Source organism: Coptis chinensis, chromosome 7 (genome assembly GCF_015680905.1).
Source record: "Coptis chinensis isolate HL-2020 chromosome 7, ASM1568090v1, whole genome shotgun sequence".
Classification (NCBI taxonomy): Eukaryota; Viridiplantae; Streptophyta; class Magnoliopsida; order Ranunculales; family Ranunculaceae; genus Coptis; species Coptis chinensis.
In genome coordinates, this window is record NC_141462.1 from 88932772 (window position 1) to 88947513 (window position 14742).

Here is a 14742-nt window from a genome sequence, read left to right on the forward strand (position 1 = left end):
ATTTGTGGATAAGTGGTGAATTGGTGACTTTTCGCTCCTAAGCGCTTAGGAGAAAAAATATTCTCGGTACAACCAATGGCACCCATACTAATCTAGGCTGTCAGCAGTTAAAATCTACCGACAGATTTTACTTTGGAAGCTCTATAAGCAACTTTTGTACACAGGTTAATGCAATAACGTGGCAGACTGGCAGACACTCGAGAATTCAAGCCCCTTCTGGGTTGCTCGGCAACTTAGATGCTTGTGCAATACATGTAATATTCGGGGAAATACTCTAGCAATACCTTATTCATATAAATATGATTACCGAAATGTACAACAATATCTGGTGGATTTGACCACCAGAAAGATACACTGTTATAAATATGGGATTCTGTTTTCAGGGTATTTAAGCTACCCCATAGTAGGCTCCTCTGCATACAGATATACATATCCTCAAACCAATGCCAAACTAATAACACAAACTGATACAAAATCACACAATTACAATTTAAATTGCAATACAATGAAAGGTTTCTGAAATTTATCTGTGAAGATGTCTCCAGAGGCAAACCTTTAAGACGTCTGTTGTAAGAACCATCTTAACTTGTCCAGGATTAGGTATGCCATCAAGCTGAGTTAACCAATAGTTTCTTGATCAACAAATATAATAACTGACAATTTATGATTGTGGGGTGCCATGAACCAATTCGCCTTCTGCAATTATGGAAGCAGTTGTGTCCTTTTCTTCAAACCCCGTTGAATCTATACAGATAGTACAGTAACAGAAACCATAGAGAAGAGCTATTCCTAGTGTCGAAAGATTGATAACTGAAGCTCAAATACAACCCCCAGAAGATAGGCTTAACTTATCAATCTCAACAATTGCACTTATGTGGGTTCCTGGTAGCAACAAATGCAACAGAGGGACCGAGGATATCTTCACTTTTGATTTGATCATAGATAATGCTGAACTAATGATAGAAATAGGTGGCATCCCAAACCACTGAAGATACCAAGAAAAAAGAGCTTTATTTCCTCCATGACTTTGCTCATTGGGCCACTTTCCTTCGTTCAAGTAGTTACAGAGATCACTCCCGACTCCAGAGTAATTCAGGATGTCCTCAACCCGTTTCTGTAAAGAAGCAATGAAATTAGATTGAACAATACCACCTTTTGAACTGGTCAACCTCCCACTTGTCACAGCCTTGTTGTAGGCGAGTGCAATCTGCAACCACAATGAGCAACAGTCGCTTTTGTCAGTGCTTTTGTTTCATTCAGAACTACTAATGTTTTTACGAGTTTAGAGATGTCTAAGATGGGCAAAAAGTGCAACTAAAGGATGTCAAGGACAAAAAAAATCAAGGTCATACAGATCAATTACTTGTTTCTTGCAAATCGTTTCCACTCTGGGGCAACTTTCTAACACAGTTTTAGTATGGTTACACATCTATAGTAACCCCATGTCTATTTGACTCTGTGAGTGGAACTACGGATGTAATGTTTGTAAAATATTGAAATAGCTTTGTAACACAACAGACCAACACAACGTAATTTGTTTATCTGAATACGCTTTTAGTCGTACAACAAATGTTTGCTGTTTGGGTCGCAGAATACTTTATAAGATTTTGAAAAATCCCATTGGATTTGAAATAAATTTCTTATAGAAGAAAGCCCCATACGGCCATCCATATGAAGAAGAATATGTCTCACAAGTGGAAATTAGAAAAATATATTAACATACAAAATTTGGTTTCAACCTCTTGAACTTCTATAGATATATATATTGACAATTTTTTTCTTCTTTTTTAATATAGATATATATTGACAAGTTAGCTCGACTTTGAGCACATTGGTCTTTTTGACGCATCAAATTAAACCAATAAGCTACAAGAAGCTACTCAACATCAACATTTGAAGCCCTTACCAACGCAAGGTTTAATGTACATCTGGATAACAATGGGAAGTACCAATTCTCGTCATGGTGCACAAGAATCCAGCCATTCAGTAATAGCTAAAAATGAGTATTTCCTACAAATAGGCATGTTTTAAATTTGGGCATTTGGTGATGAGTGAAGAAGCCCAAGAACTATATCCTATACGGCAAGGCATTAAACATCCCACGTCGTACTATACACGTGGAGTAGTAAACAGGCCCTTTGGCCCAAATACAATATCATGCTCTAATACCATCTTAAATTTGAGCATCCATCTCAAAACCTATTGGTGATGAGTGGAGAAGCTCAGGAACTTTTCTACTATACTGCAAGGCATTAAATATCCCATGTGGGACTAAACTAAACATCTCAACAGCATGGCAGCAACAGCTTGTGTACGTAGTACATAACAATCAAGGTGTACAAGAGATAGAGTCACTATTTGCAAATCACAATCCTTGAGAGAAGTTCTATGTGATTGTGTGAGGGGTGTATGTGAGAGAGACAGATGGAAACCATCATTAACAAGAAACAAAACAAGGCAGTCTACAGAAAAGAGTCACCTTTAAACTAGAGATGAAGATTGAGTTATCAAAAACAGTAGCACCACCGACAGCCTGTTCGGCCATTGATGTAATCGTCGTGTATAGTGAGATGTAAACCTTGCATCAAAATTCAACCGTCAGATATAATGAAAAATGTCTCATGAACCACAAAGGAAAGCAAATACAACATGGTAACTTCTGCTAGCCTTAATCGAAGGACTAGGAGATATTCTCCACCTATGTAAACCAAATAAATGTACTGAGCTATGATGTAAACAGAGATTTCGTAACTCACATAATCAGATATGTAGCAAAGAATACCTGTAAGAGAGCTGGTCTATCCTTGCTCACGCAGTCAAACAATACTTGGAGACAGAAGTCCTGAAAATCAACATCCGATCTGCAGATCACATTTACAATGGTTTAGTTTCTTACAATAATAAGAAATAGAACTCAGTTATGCTTAATATAAATATATAACAAATCTTGAGACAGCATTCAAACAAGGTCTACCTACTCTATTATTGCTACCATATTACCACACATCATATTCAAAAAGTAATAACCATATATATATGGAGAAACTCTAGGCCTCTAGTTCAAATAAAGTGTAGAAAGAAATGATAACTTATATTCTGTTAATTATTACTTGCCTGCTGTTCCAACAAGGGTCACAGCACACTTGTGCGAAGGCTATCAAGCTTGGATCGGAAGAAAAGGTACGGACCAACTGATCAACTTTGAAGAAACCAGCTTGACTGTTTCCAATACTACTTGAAGTAGAAGCTCTTGTGCTTGACAAATCACAAACCTGCCATGCAAGGACCTTTTGATAGTTTAGTTATATGATATAATTTTAAAATCTTGACAGGAATATGCAACATGTCTATAACCTTGTCCATTGCTCGTGACAGCAGCGACTGACATCCCACAGGATCATCCACATAAGAGCAAGCTCCAACTTTTCGCTTAATATAGAGAATACCACCATTAAATGGGTCATTCTTCTCTCCAAACTTCCACCAGGGCTTATCTGTGGAAATAGGCAACCCACAGTTCACAATTCACATTTTCAATATTATTGTCTAAAATAGCTTAAAGCGGGTAGTTTTTACTTCATTACCTTCTGGAACAAGATCTACATATTGAGGCCAATATCTAGGACCACAAACACGAACAGTCTTCAACTGCAAACAGGATGGATGACTTTGTTAAACCATATTAATTATTTGAGAGTAGTTTGTATTTTATGTTTCTTAGATGCCATGCTCAGCACATGTCAATTGTAACTTTGAGAAGAATAGATTGATCTAAGTTAACAGGTTTTACTCTTTTAATATCTAAAACTGAATTATATTATTAAGACATGCACATACAGTTCACACTGTTTTCAAGCAGATAAAATGAAGAAGTCGCATTCAGGACAACTTGAGTGAACCAGAAGAGTTTTTCTTTCTTTCAGCATGTTGACAAGACGTCTTATCCTCTGTTACTTTCATTCAGCCATAAAAAGTTTCACAAATGATTTCACAGAAAGGAACAAATTCCAAGGATGTTAAGCAGTAAAATTACCATTGCTGAGATGTTTAGTCCCAAATGGGATATGTTAAGCCACGCATAAAAATATGTCTTGGGACCTCTCCACTTACCACCAATTGGTTTTAAGTTGGATGCCCATCTTCAATATGGTATCAAAGCGGGATATTGTGTTTGGCCCAAAGGGCCTGTTGTTTACTCTACGTAACCCAAGTATGTTTGTCCACGTGTTATGCTCAAGTAATGTCACACGTGAGGGGGAGTGTTGAGATGTTTAGTCCCACATGGGATATAGCCACGCATAAAAATATATAAGTGTTGGGGCCTCTCCACTTATCACCAATTGGTTCTTTAAGTTGGATGTCCATCTTCAATAACCATATTAAGCTTCTAACTTCATTCACAACAATTAGAGGACAAAGATGAGGAAAAAGAAAAAAGAAATACGCAACCCTGCAGATCTACCAAGAAAGAGATACGAATTACTAAACCAACACATCCAAAAGAAAATGATCCCACGACTTACCACAGAGCGTTCTGGCAAAATACATGGTGTGACTTCACAGAAGTTTGTCTCTGCATAATGTTCGGTTTCTGCAGTAGTGATTTCGAGAGGGGCATAAACTGGTAAACCTGTATCAACATCAACTGTTTGTACCCAACGGCCTTCTGTCGAGAGAACATAAAAGTGTCTGAATGCCTGGAGAAGATGAGTCCAGAGAATTAGGCATGAAGCTTATTATTCTTTTCGTCTTTTGAGATATAAGACATACAAGACAGACTGAAGATGTTCCCTAAAATCTCCCCCCCGCCCCCCACACACACACAAAATAATAAAGATATACATATATATATGAGTAGTGTATGCACGCAAGACATTGAATGAGCAACTAAGCTGTGGAAAGAGAACTTAGGGGTTACAGCAATTGCGCCACCCAAGGATCTACTACTAATAAATAAATCCATGATTCTGACCATTAAGAATTGGTTGACCATCTAAACTTACCTGAAGATGGCAACGATTGTCATTTGGTCCAGTGGGTAAACGAGGATAGAGAGTAATTAGTAAAGAAGCAATAGCACCATTTCCAGTTGAAAAGGTCCGCATTCCACCACCAAGAAACAAGAAACCAATACCTAAGCTTACCTGCACAATGCATAAACAACTAAATATGTGACCAAAACAACACCCTGAAAATTTGAAATGGAAACTACAAACAACATTAATAGTCAGCTGTTTGCTGCAACCTACAAAATAGCCTAGGATTGAAACTTCATCCCCCATTCCTAATGAAAATAATACAATGCCCACTTTGTGTTAGACGGAAGTTGATGTCAAAGGTTCAATGTTCAACCCCCCTTCATTCCAGTTACCAATTGACAAGTACTTACAAGTTACAACTATGCAGAACATTATCTCATCAACGTGACCCTATTCAACTCCTGGAATCAAAAGAGTTAAAATATTTGAAAACATCTAAGATGTGGACACCCATGTAAAAATAATGTATGGAAATGGATGCGTTGCCCAGAGCGAAAGAATAAGGGAAACTGATAGCATAGGGGACAATGGAAGCATTACCGAAAGCTTCAGAGCTTTTTCTTCAAAAGAAAATGTAAAGGACGAGATTTCATATTATAAAATTATCATTAATTGTTTATCAAGAAAGCTACTATTATTAATTTTCATATAACACATGAACAAATAAACTCAAAACTCAAGTCTCGTATTGACATTAGAATTACCTCCTCAACAATAAGGCGCAGGCACCACAACTAAAACATAATTTGAACGATTCGAAGGACTAACTTACAGCCATTTGAATACCATAATTTGCATGGACATCTGCAGAGTTTCGATTACGAAGATATCTCAACAAGCGAAATGTTTGTAGATGTCCTGAACCTGCCATAACCTGGATCCCAGAACAATTGTTTAATTACACGGTCATGGTTTCAATTTTGAAATGATAAAAAATAAAAAAGCAAAATCACAAGGTAACATATCCCCTCACCACACATAGGGAAAGTACAACTAGGTGCAGGCATATTTCCAAAGTTCCCCGATCTACATACTCTGACAATCCTTTTGGCAAGCCCTTTGAACTTGTAGAAGAAACAGGCTTGATCTGTATATTAGTTGTAGTTTTAGTTCCAAGCCAGCTGTGTGCAATAGAAAACATCGGAGTTCATGCTAAGGGGATACCTCATTCAGTAAGTACGTCGCATAATTGTGAAGTAGTTCCTGTGCATATCCATCCCTAGTGCCAGCATATCTCAACCCTGTGATCAAACCAAATAAGAAAATTCTCAAAAACAATATATAAGATAAATTAGTAGTCTTTCGGAAAAGATAAAATCCTAAATACATTGTTCAGAAGTTCAACTCTAGTCAGTAGACAAATAAGAAGTCTCGGAAAAAAGAAGAAAAAATTACATCATCGTCATCTCAGAAAAAAGTATATAACTTGATTATCATCATCATAGTAAAACCTATCCAGCTAGATAACATGTTACTAACAATGAAGGCATGCAATGGATGCCTAATCCATTTCAAACAACTTTACTTTATAAAGAGAAATTTTTTTATTGAATCTGCATCAACTTTGAATAGAGATTTTGGATGTGAGACCACCTGCAAAGGCCACCAAAGCCCTTAAACACCTCTAATTTCTTCAATTTTCGAACATAAAACTCCTGCTAAACTTTCTTGAATACCAAGGACAGCCCTGATGCACCTTTATAGGTTATTTGCCCGTTCTAAGAAGGTTAGTTTGCGTAAAAGAGAAATTATTGACATTCAATTTCTTTATAAAAGAGGACAAAGAGCAACTAATGGCAATATAGAGATGTGGTCATAGACTTAAGGTTGCTTGTAGAAGATGCTAACAAAGTTTGAATACAGTTCACCAACACGAGCAGGGGCGGATCCAGGATCTTCAAGCAAGGTGGGCTGCTGCAACTATCTTCACTACTATATTTTTTTAGGGTAAATTGTATACTATTATTAATAGTTTTTTTTTTTTTTTTGTGAAAGATAGGGGGGGATCCTGACTGGTACACGAGGGAGGAGAATTTATTTCATCAAGGCTTTGCTAACTCTAATGGCCTATCAGGTGCAGCTGCTTTTGGTCTCACCTAAGATTTTGTTTCATAAATTGGTTCGAATGTCATTAATAAAAACTAGCCATAAAAAGACCAACTTCCATCTGATTTTTGAAAACATCCATCATAGCAACATTGTTGTCAAAACCAGAACTCAATCTCCGGAGTGTTCAGAACTGATAGCAGGTTTTATGGTTTTCGCAGGATATATACAAGCTACTTGTGCCCTTCCTAAAACATGAGAAAATTAAGAGACGGATAAGATAACTATGATTATTAACTTCTGACCTCTATTGTACTTACTGTTTCTCTGGTATAAAATAAGCACGTATATAGACACAGACATGCAACCTAATCCATGAGGATAGAAATCATCAGTACAACTAGCAAAAACTGTTCATTTGAAAATAGCAACTAACTGATGAACTGGCAAAAATGCCCTAACAAGTCAGAATTTCCCAAATGCTTAAAGACTTGAATCATTGTAGCTCTGAACAAATAAGCATCAACGTATACTGTGCCGAATTTCAGTAGCAAACAAATGTGAACTCCATCTACTATGACATTAAGAAAGAGATAACAGCAAAAACCAAAATCCAAACAAACAAATAAATAAGGAAAAGGCAGTTAAAGGTCAAAGCAGAAACTGAAAACAAGGTATAAATTAGTCTTGAAGTCTATAAAAAAAACTAAGGTACTTGTAAACTGGAATAAGTAGATTTACCAATAGAGATGCATGCTCCAGCAACTATATTCACATACGCCTGAACTAGTGCTTCAGCGTCCATTTCGTGAAAGTCACTTGTCTCATCCCCCAGGTTAGCAACACCCATCTTAACTATGTCAGGGAGCTGGGACTGAATCCAATCTCTGGATGGTCGGATCCTACACTAAAACAAGCATAAAAAGCTAATAACTCCTCGGATGCAGCCAATAACAGTGTGTGGCCAATTAAGAAGCTTCATATAATAAATTTACCTGCTCCACATTATCAAATTCCGAGCAATTACACGAAGCATTATAAAGTCGGGTCTCACATATTGCAAATCAAAATGTGTATGAGGAATAGAAAGTCTACATGCTGTAACTTCTGATTCTGTCTGTAACAAGAATTCAATCAAAGAAAATAAACACAGGTAATAACTTTAAAATTAAAAGGTTTTTCAGTTGATGAAGGCTAAACCTTTAAAAACAGTAACGCTAGAGCAATTATAGCACCAGGTGCAGTAACATCAACATTGACCGCTGTCCCATCCATCATCTAGTAACAAAATAATCAGCAAGCGCAAAACAGTCAAAAGATAGTTTAAATAAAACTTCATCATGTCACCTGCCCAGAATTGCGGTTGTGATCATCAATAGATGGAATCGCATTACGGGGTCTCTCCTGGAAAAAGCAAAACTCTTAGATACCATTTAAAGATGTAAACAAGACTGCTATAAATATTTCAATAAGTATAAGCATCAAATAATAAGTTAAATCTGGTTCCATATAATTGGGAAGTAAAAATTTGGCAAAATGAAACAGGTCTAAAACACCCTGATCTACCATCATCAAACAAATGGAGCAAAAAGATAACCAAAAAGAATTTTCAATAGCTCACATTATGGTACTCTTTGACACCAACATATTGGAACAGCCTGTCCACCAGTGTTTCCGTGAAACCAACAGATTCTTCCCCTCGTCCTTAAATGATAACGACACTAAGTTAGGGAAAATGTTACTTTTCGTAGTACTCAACTACATTAAACAGATGTTTACCTAAAGCTACAAGCCCTAATGCAAATCCTGAAGCAACAGCATACCCCTCCCTCTCAAGTACATTATCACCTCCACTTCGGCGCCCAATTTCACCCTGTAAAGAAAGTTGACAAGCAGATGATTTTAGGGGGGGAGGGGCGGAAACTAAGCAAGCTGGTAAGCCTTTGGCACGTAAAAATTTATATACATTCACACGGCTTCTCCATGCCTTGTCTTAAACATGTCCCATTTCCCATGTCTCAGGCACAAACAATATTTCTATTACTTTTGGAAATTAGTTTTTCATTACTTGTCACAGAAGAAAAGTTTCTTCAGTGAGCTCTCTAGAAATGTAAATTGATTGTGTTAGTGGACCACTCTCTTGGAGCCACTCCATTGCAGAAGTGAGAAATTAGATTATTACCAACAAACAAATTTGTGCCACAAAATTTGTTTATTAGGAAGAGAAAAAATCCAAAAATAGATCTAGAAAGTAAGAACAGTAAGAAATGAAGAGGATACCAGAAGGATTTGCATTGTTTGTGGATGTGCTGATCCTTCATATAAAACCCCAAGAGCCATAAGTGCAGCTGACTGAAAAAAGAAAAAGCAAGAGTATGCTTAATGGACAAAAAAAAAACAATGAATTACAGATACAGTTGAGAACTAAACTAATATCTACTCATTATGGGGTGCAAAATATATATAAACCCTATCAAAACACCTTTGATGAAAAGAGACAAATACTTGATTGTTGCTTGATAGCAAATGAGCTTGTGGATTAAAAGTAAGATGGGGGAGCTTGTCGACTCAAAGCAGACTTCATGAATGCCTTTTGACCATGTCTCGTGGAACTTTCTAGAGTGTCATGGTGGATGAGATTTGGAGTAGTATGGAGACGTTGGATGAGGTTTTGTATCTTTATGGCTCGGTTCTCTATACTTATCAATGGTGTTCCACATGGCTTTTCTTGAAGCTCAAGAGGATTGAGGCAAGGTGATCCTCTTTCACTTTTTTTGTTTATTTTGTGTCAAGGTATTTATAGATTAACATTATCTTTGGTGGATGAGGATCTCCTTGATGGGTTTAAGCTATGTTGTCAAAGGCGTGAGGCGGGGCGAAACGGTAGACCAGTTTAAGCCCACTTTGGGGGTGCCTTTGACCAGTCAAAAATATTTATCATATGTTTTACAGTAACATATTCTACAAGTCTACATCTTCAAAAATATATTGCTTGCAGTTTGTTTACCCTTATGAATATATTTCTTGCATTCATGCAACACGAAACTGTTTTGGATGATATGAAATGAACACCGAGCGATTATCTGGATCCTTTGCTCTCAAATTATAAGAAGAATATTTCTACAGGATGGAACAGTGACCAACGCATACTTGACGGGTCGTGATCTCATGGTTCTTATAGTTGGATTCTCACAAGTGCTGCAAATACTATGGTGGTTATCTCTTTTGGTAACCAGATACAAAGGCAAAATTCGAGGTCGAATTTACCAGAACAGCGGGAGGGTGGTGTATGTTGGTTTTGCTGTATACTGGAACGTGTTCATATCAACAAATTTGAGGACAAATTCTTTCAAGACAAGGAGTTTGAAAGAGATTGATGCAGTAGCATAGCTGCCGACATCAGCATGATATCAGACTTGCTGGAAATACAAATATTATTGGTTATCATTATCAATTTATTTTTTTTATCAGCATCATTATCAATTTATCATGCTGTATAGTTACTAGTTTCTAAATTAGGAGTCATACTTTAATGAGGATTAGTAAAGGTTATTAAGTAGTTTTCCCGTTTGGATTCTAATTCAAATTAGGAATATGGTTTCTTATTTACAGGCATCTAGATTGTTAGATAATTGTTATTTCATATTATTTTCAAGAAATTGTTGTACGTGTTGAAGGTTTAAACCCTAGATTTAAGTGTTTGTTTCTACTAAAATTTAATTGGTGTTTATTGTCGTTGCTTGCTTCCGCCAACAAATTACATCATTTAACGGTCCCACATGGGATGTTTAACTTGCGGTATGCCATAAAAAAATCATGGACCTCTCCATTCATAGCCAGTCAATTTTGAGTTGGATGCCCAATTCAATAATCACGAATGGTCAAAAGTAAGTTTATTAAGACAAAAAGGAAATACTTCATACCTGCAAAAGTGTTGGTAATTCCAACTCCGGAAAAGAAGATGGGTGACGAGAAGGAATATGAAAATAAAGAGACTGCAAGAAAATAGTCAAACTTAAGCATTAGTTACCAAGGGAAAGTGCTTCATGAAGACAGGCATTAAAAAATAGCTTTAGAAAGGAATGATTTGACCCAGAACTTCCACAATTTCATTCTTTTTGCAGAATGAAAAGTTCTGCCATAAAGAATTTAGAATACCAAAACAAATTTCACTGTAAAGGGCTGCAACAATTACCTTAGATACAGATGGATCCATAGTCCCCCGATAAGACGCTGCCAGCCCAAGCATCAAAGCTACTGTTGTGCTTTCGTGTTCCTATCAGGACGAATTCTACAAATATAAGCAATGAAAGAGAACCTAACATACCTAACATTCAAAATCCTAATAAGCATATAAATAGAAAATGCTAAAAAGCAGACCAAATACGTCAAGAATAAAAAGAAACAACCGGTAACAAAGGTGAGGCAAACTTCAGTCACTGAAAAGAGAAGAAAAGATATTTCTTTGACTCATGTTATTATAATCCATAATCTACTGAACTGGAGAGAGATTATTTTAAAATAATCACTCTTATTCTTGAGATTGTTTTGCTAGCATGTTTATCGATTATATTCAGCACCTTCATTCGGCTCATGTTCGTCATCTCCACAAAGCTATCTATGGACTTAAACAGGTTCCCGAGTCTGGCTTACTCAGTTATGCTCCTTCATTGTCCAGTATGGCTTCACTTATAGGAAGGCTGATCATTCTTTGTTTGTCTAAACCAGTGCGTCACAACTTATGTTTTTCGGCGCAATTTTCATGGCATCATCTTTACAGGAAACAGAAACCTCCTCAGTGTCCCTATTCACCTCCCTGCTTGGCAATAAAATCCCTGCTTGGCAATAAAATAGAAATCAAAGAGGTAGGGAACAATATTATCTTGGTCTTGAAGTATCTTCCCCTCAACGTGGTTTGCATTTTTCAAAATAAAGTAATGAAACACGTTAATGGAAGTGGTTTTCAAGTCTCAACTTCCCACTTTGGATAGTAATCCCCCCTTGTCTGATGTGACCAAGTACCCCGATCTACTTGGCTCTCTGTGACCTTGCCTGTGTTGTTCAGCAGGTGGGACAATTTATTAGTGCTCCATGCCCCTATGTTTAAAATATAGACCTTGAATAATGAATCCTGCTAAATATCCAAGCCACAATAGTTTGGTTTGATACTCCGACAGGACACGTCTCACACATATTATGATTCAATCCATAGAGGCCCCAGCACGAAAGTAACTCATAATATATATCTAGTAGATGCAGATAAACTTTATGCTATACATGGAATAGAATAATGTACAGTAGTTAGCGTTCGGTTAAGTTCTAGGTGCACCATCGGTGGTAGTTGGGTTTAAACCTTGTCCGCGCACAACCTTAAAAAGTTTAATAGTTATTCTCAAAACTATTCTCAAAACATGGGTCTTGGTTGGATATATTAGAACAGTATCTAACTGGACCTGGATGTGGACATAGCTATTGGCTTATCAGCTCTAATCCTAGTTTGTCGGCTATTGGATCAGGCCTAGAACTTCACAAATTTGGCTCAATTCGACACTTCCCATGTGCTGGTTGTTTAGTGTATTTTGCACTAATTGAAAGGTTCAATTGAGCATGGACTTGAACTCAGATCTTTCCTAGTCCTCGCACTCTTTCTCTGATGTTGATAGAGTCAGGCGCCCTGATAGTAAAAGAGTACTTCCGGAAACGTCATCTTCTCAAGTCCTCACTTTCTCTCATGGAGTGCTAAGAAGTATTACACTCCAGTGTTCTTAACACTTCCAAGAACAACCTTGCCAGATAGACAGTAAGACTTCCATGAATAACCTTGCTAGATAGACAATAAGATGCACAAGAAATAGTATGCATACCTGAGAGAAGTACTGATAAGTGTCACTGACTGTTAAAACACGCAAATGCCCATGGAGTCCAAGTGCAAGAAGAAGTCCTGCATGAGTAACATTCGGCTCCTCTGGTTTATTATACGTTATCCATGTTCGTGACATTTTCCCCTGCAAAAAGGAATGTCAATACATAACAAAATAAGTGTTTGCAATGACTGTATTTTGATGAGGAAATCAATTAATGGAACAAGGTCATAATTCTCATTAGCTCGGGAACTACATGAGTATCACATTGAACCAACAGTGAAAATGGAAAACGAGGAAAATAATAGGTTAAACTAAAGGGACTATTTACCATATATCAAATGAAAAAATGGCTAAAAGAATATCTGGATGAAACATTACTCCCAAAATAAAAATAAATGACTCTAATTGAGATAACCTGTAACGGAGCCAATCTTAATCCAGCAGCAACAGCGTTGTGAAACTCGGGCCAAGATCTAAGTTCTTGTATATTTCTTATACTCGGATCTAGATTGACCTGATAACAAAAAAAAATAAACCCCTGAAGGATAGAACAAAGATGAATATGAAAAAAAAAAGGTAATCCCAAAAGGATCTCCGCAAAGATAACACTAAAGTAAGAGAAATACATCTATTTAATGGTACAATGTAAAAAACATCACTAAATTCCTGACATGCTTGTCAAATGATCTAGCAATTGTTTGACAAAGAGATTTGAGGAACCACCCCAACTTGTGCCATGTGGTAAGACATACGCTGTGCGCCTCCCAGGCTATAACCTTAAGGTTGTTCAGGAGGTTTAGACCTTAACTTGCTGAATCGTAACCTTGAGAGCATAATCTCGAGGCTCAATGAAATATACATCTTATTTTCCAAAAAAAAATGGAATCCCGGATTTTCACCACTTTTTCAAGAAAAAAAACCAAAAATATCATCGTATATCACAACAGACCAAAGTCACTATCTTATGGACAGATGTTCGGCCAATCAGATTACCGCCTATGTAGGAAAAGATACCTATGCTTATTTTTACTATGGTTTTAGAAGAGTCTTATTAAGAGTATAAGTTACTTCTTATTTCAGTGTCCAATTAGAGTTAGAAGTAGTTCCTATTTTGCAATTGCTTAGAGTCCAAGAAACCATATCTGTAAATATGGCTTCTCTAAAATTTTGCAAGGAACCAACCATTATGATTCGTACCAATTGAATTATAGCTTATTTTATTTGAGTTATCTTTTGTTACAGAAGAAGCATCTTAAAATATCCTAAACACCTAAAACATATAATAATTAAATTTTAGAAACAAACATATCAATTGTAGCTGAATATTGGATTCCCCAAATTCTGTGTGCTTCTGTATCATCTTTCTTACTTATCTCTTTCTCCTCTGAAATCCTCATCTTCTTCTTCTTATTGTTCTAATTCGTCTAATTTATTCTTCTCTTGTGTTCACTTCTTCTCTAAACGAGATTTCCACATCTCATTTTTCCAGAACTGGGATCGGGCACATCTAAGAGTTACAAATATGCCTACGTGGCAACAAGCCCAAAAGTGGAATCACTTTACCAGTTCTTGGCTTTCTTATATGTATGTATCGGATTCTTACTCTCAAACGAACGGGGGAACTAATGAATGTGAATGCGTTGGACGAAACCTCTATTCGATTCCATCCGCCACTGATTCCCAAACAGTATTCTCTTATGTATTCCCCGGAACCCCGTCGTGCGTGATCAGGAACTAGGTAACGAAGTTTTTTTGCTTGTTTGTTGAGCCCATACCTGACATATTCCTATGCC

The 14742-nt window shown here is 36.8% G+C and overlaps 1 protein-coding gene across 2 annotated transcripts in view; it reads right to left on the bottom strand.

The window, feature by feature from the left end:
• Positions 1-270: 270 nt before the first annotated feature.
• Positions 271-14742, bottom strand: part of EMB2771 (E3 ubiquitin ligase) — a 28428-nt gene continuing 13956 nt past the window's right edge. For both annotated transcript variants that reach the window (XM_086570153.1, XM_086570154.1), the window contains exons 16-37: positions 13365-13463; positions 12950-13090; positions 11281-11361; positions 11009-11080; positions 9366-9437; positions 8865-8958; positions 8707-8789; positions 8433-8489; positions 8286-8363; positions 8081-8202; positions 7827-7987; positions 6204-6280; positions 6013-6126; positions 5812-5913; positions 5004-5144; positions 4524-4697; positions 3585-3648; positions 3355-3494; positions 3115-3272; positions 2783-2861; positions 2480-2578; positions 271-1207 (exon numbers count right to left, since the gene is read on the bottom strand). In XM_086570153.1, the coding sequence (XP_086426279.1) occupies positions 818-1207; positions 2480-2578; positions 2783-2861; positions 3115-3272; positions 3355-3494; positions 3585-3648; positions 4524-4697; positions 5004-5144; positions 5812-5913; positions 6013-6126; positions 6204-6280; positions 7827-7987; positions 8081-8202; positions 8286-8363; positions 8433-8489; positions 8707-8789; positions 8865-8958; positions 9366-9437; positions 11009-11080; positions 11281-11361; positions 12950-13090; positions 13365-13463 (2598 nt within the window). In that variant the 3' untranslated portion in view covers positions 271-817. The remainder of the gene's footprint in view (positions 1208-2479; positions 2579-2782; positions 2862-3114; positions 3273-3354; positions 3495-3584; positions 3649-4523; positions 4698-5003; positions 5145-5811; positions 5914-6012; positions 6127-6203; positions 6281-7826; positions 7988-8080; positions 8203-8285; positions 8364-8432; positions 8490-8706; positions 8790-8864; positions 8959-9365; positions 9438-11008; positions 11081-11280; positions 11362-12949; positions 13091-13364; positions 13464-14742) is intronic.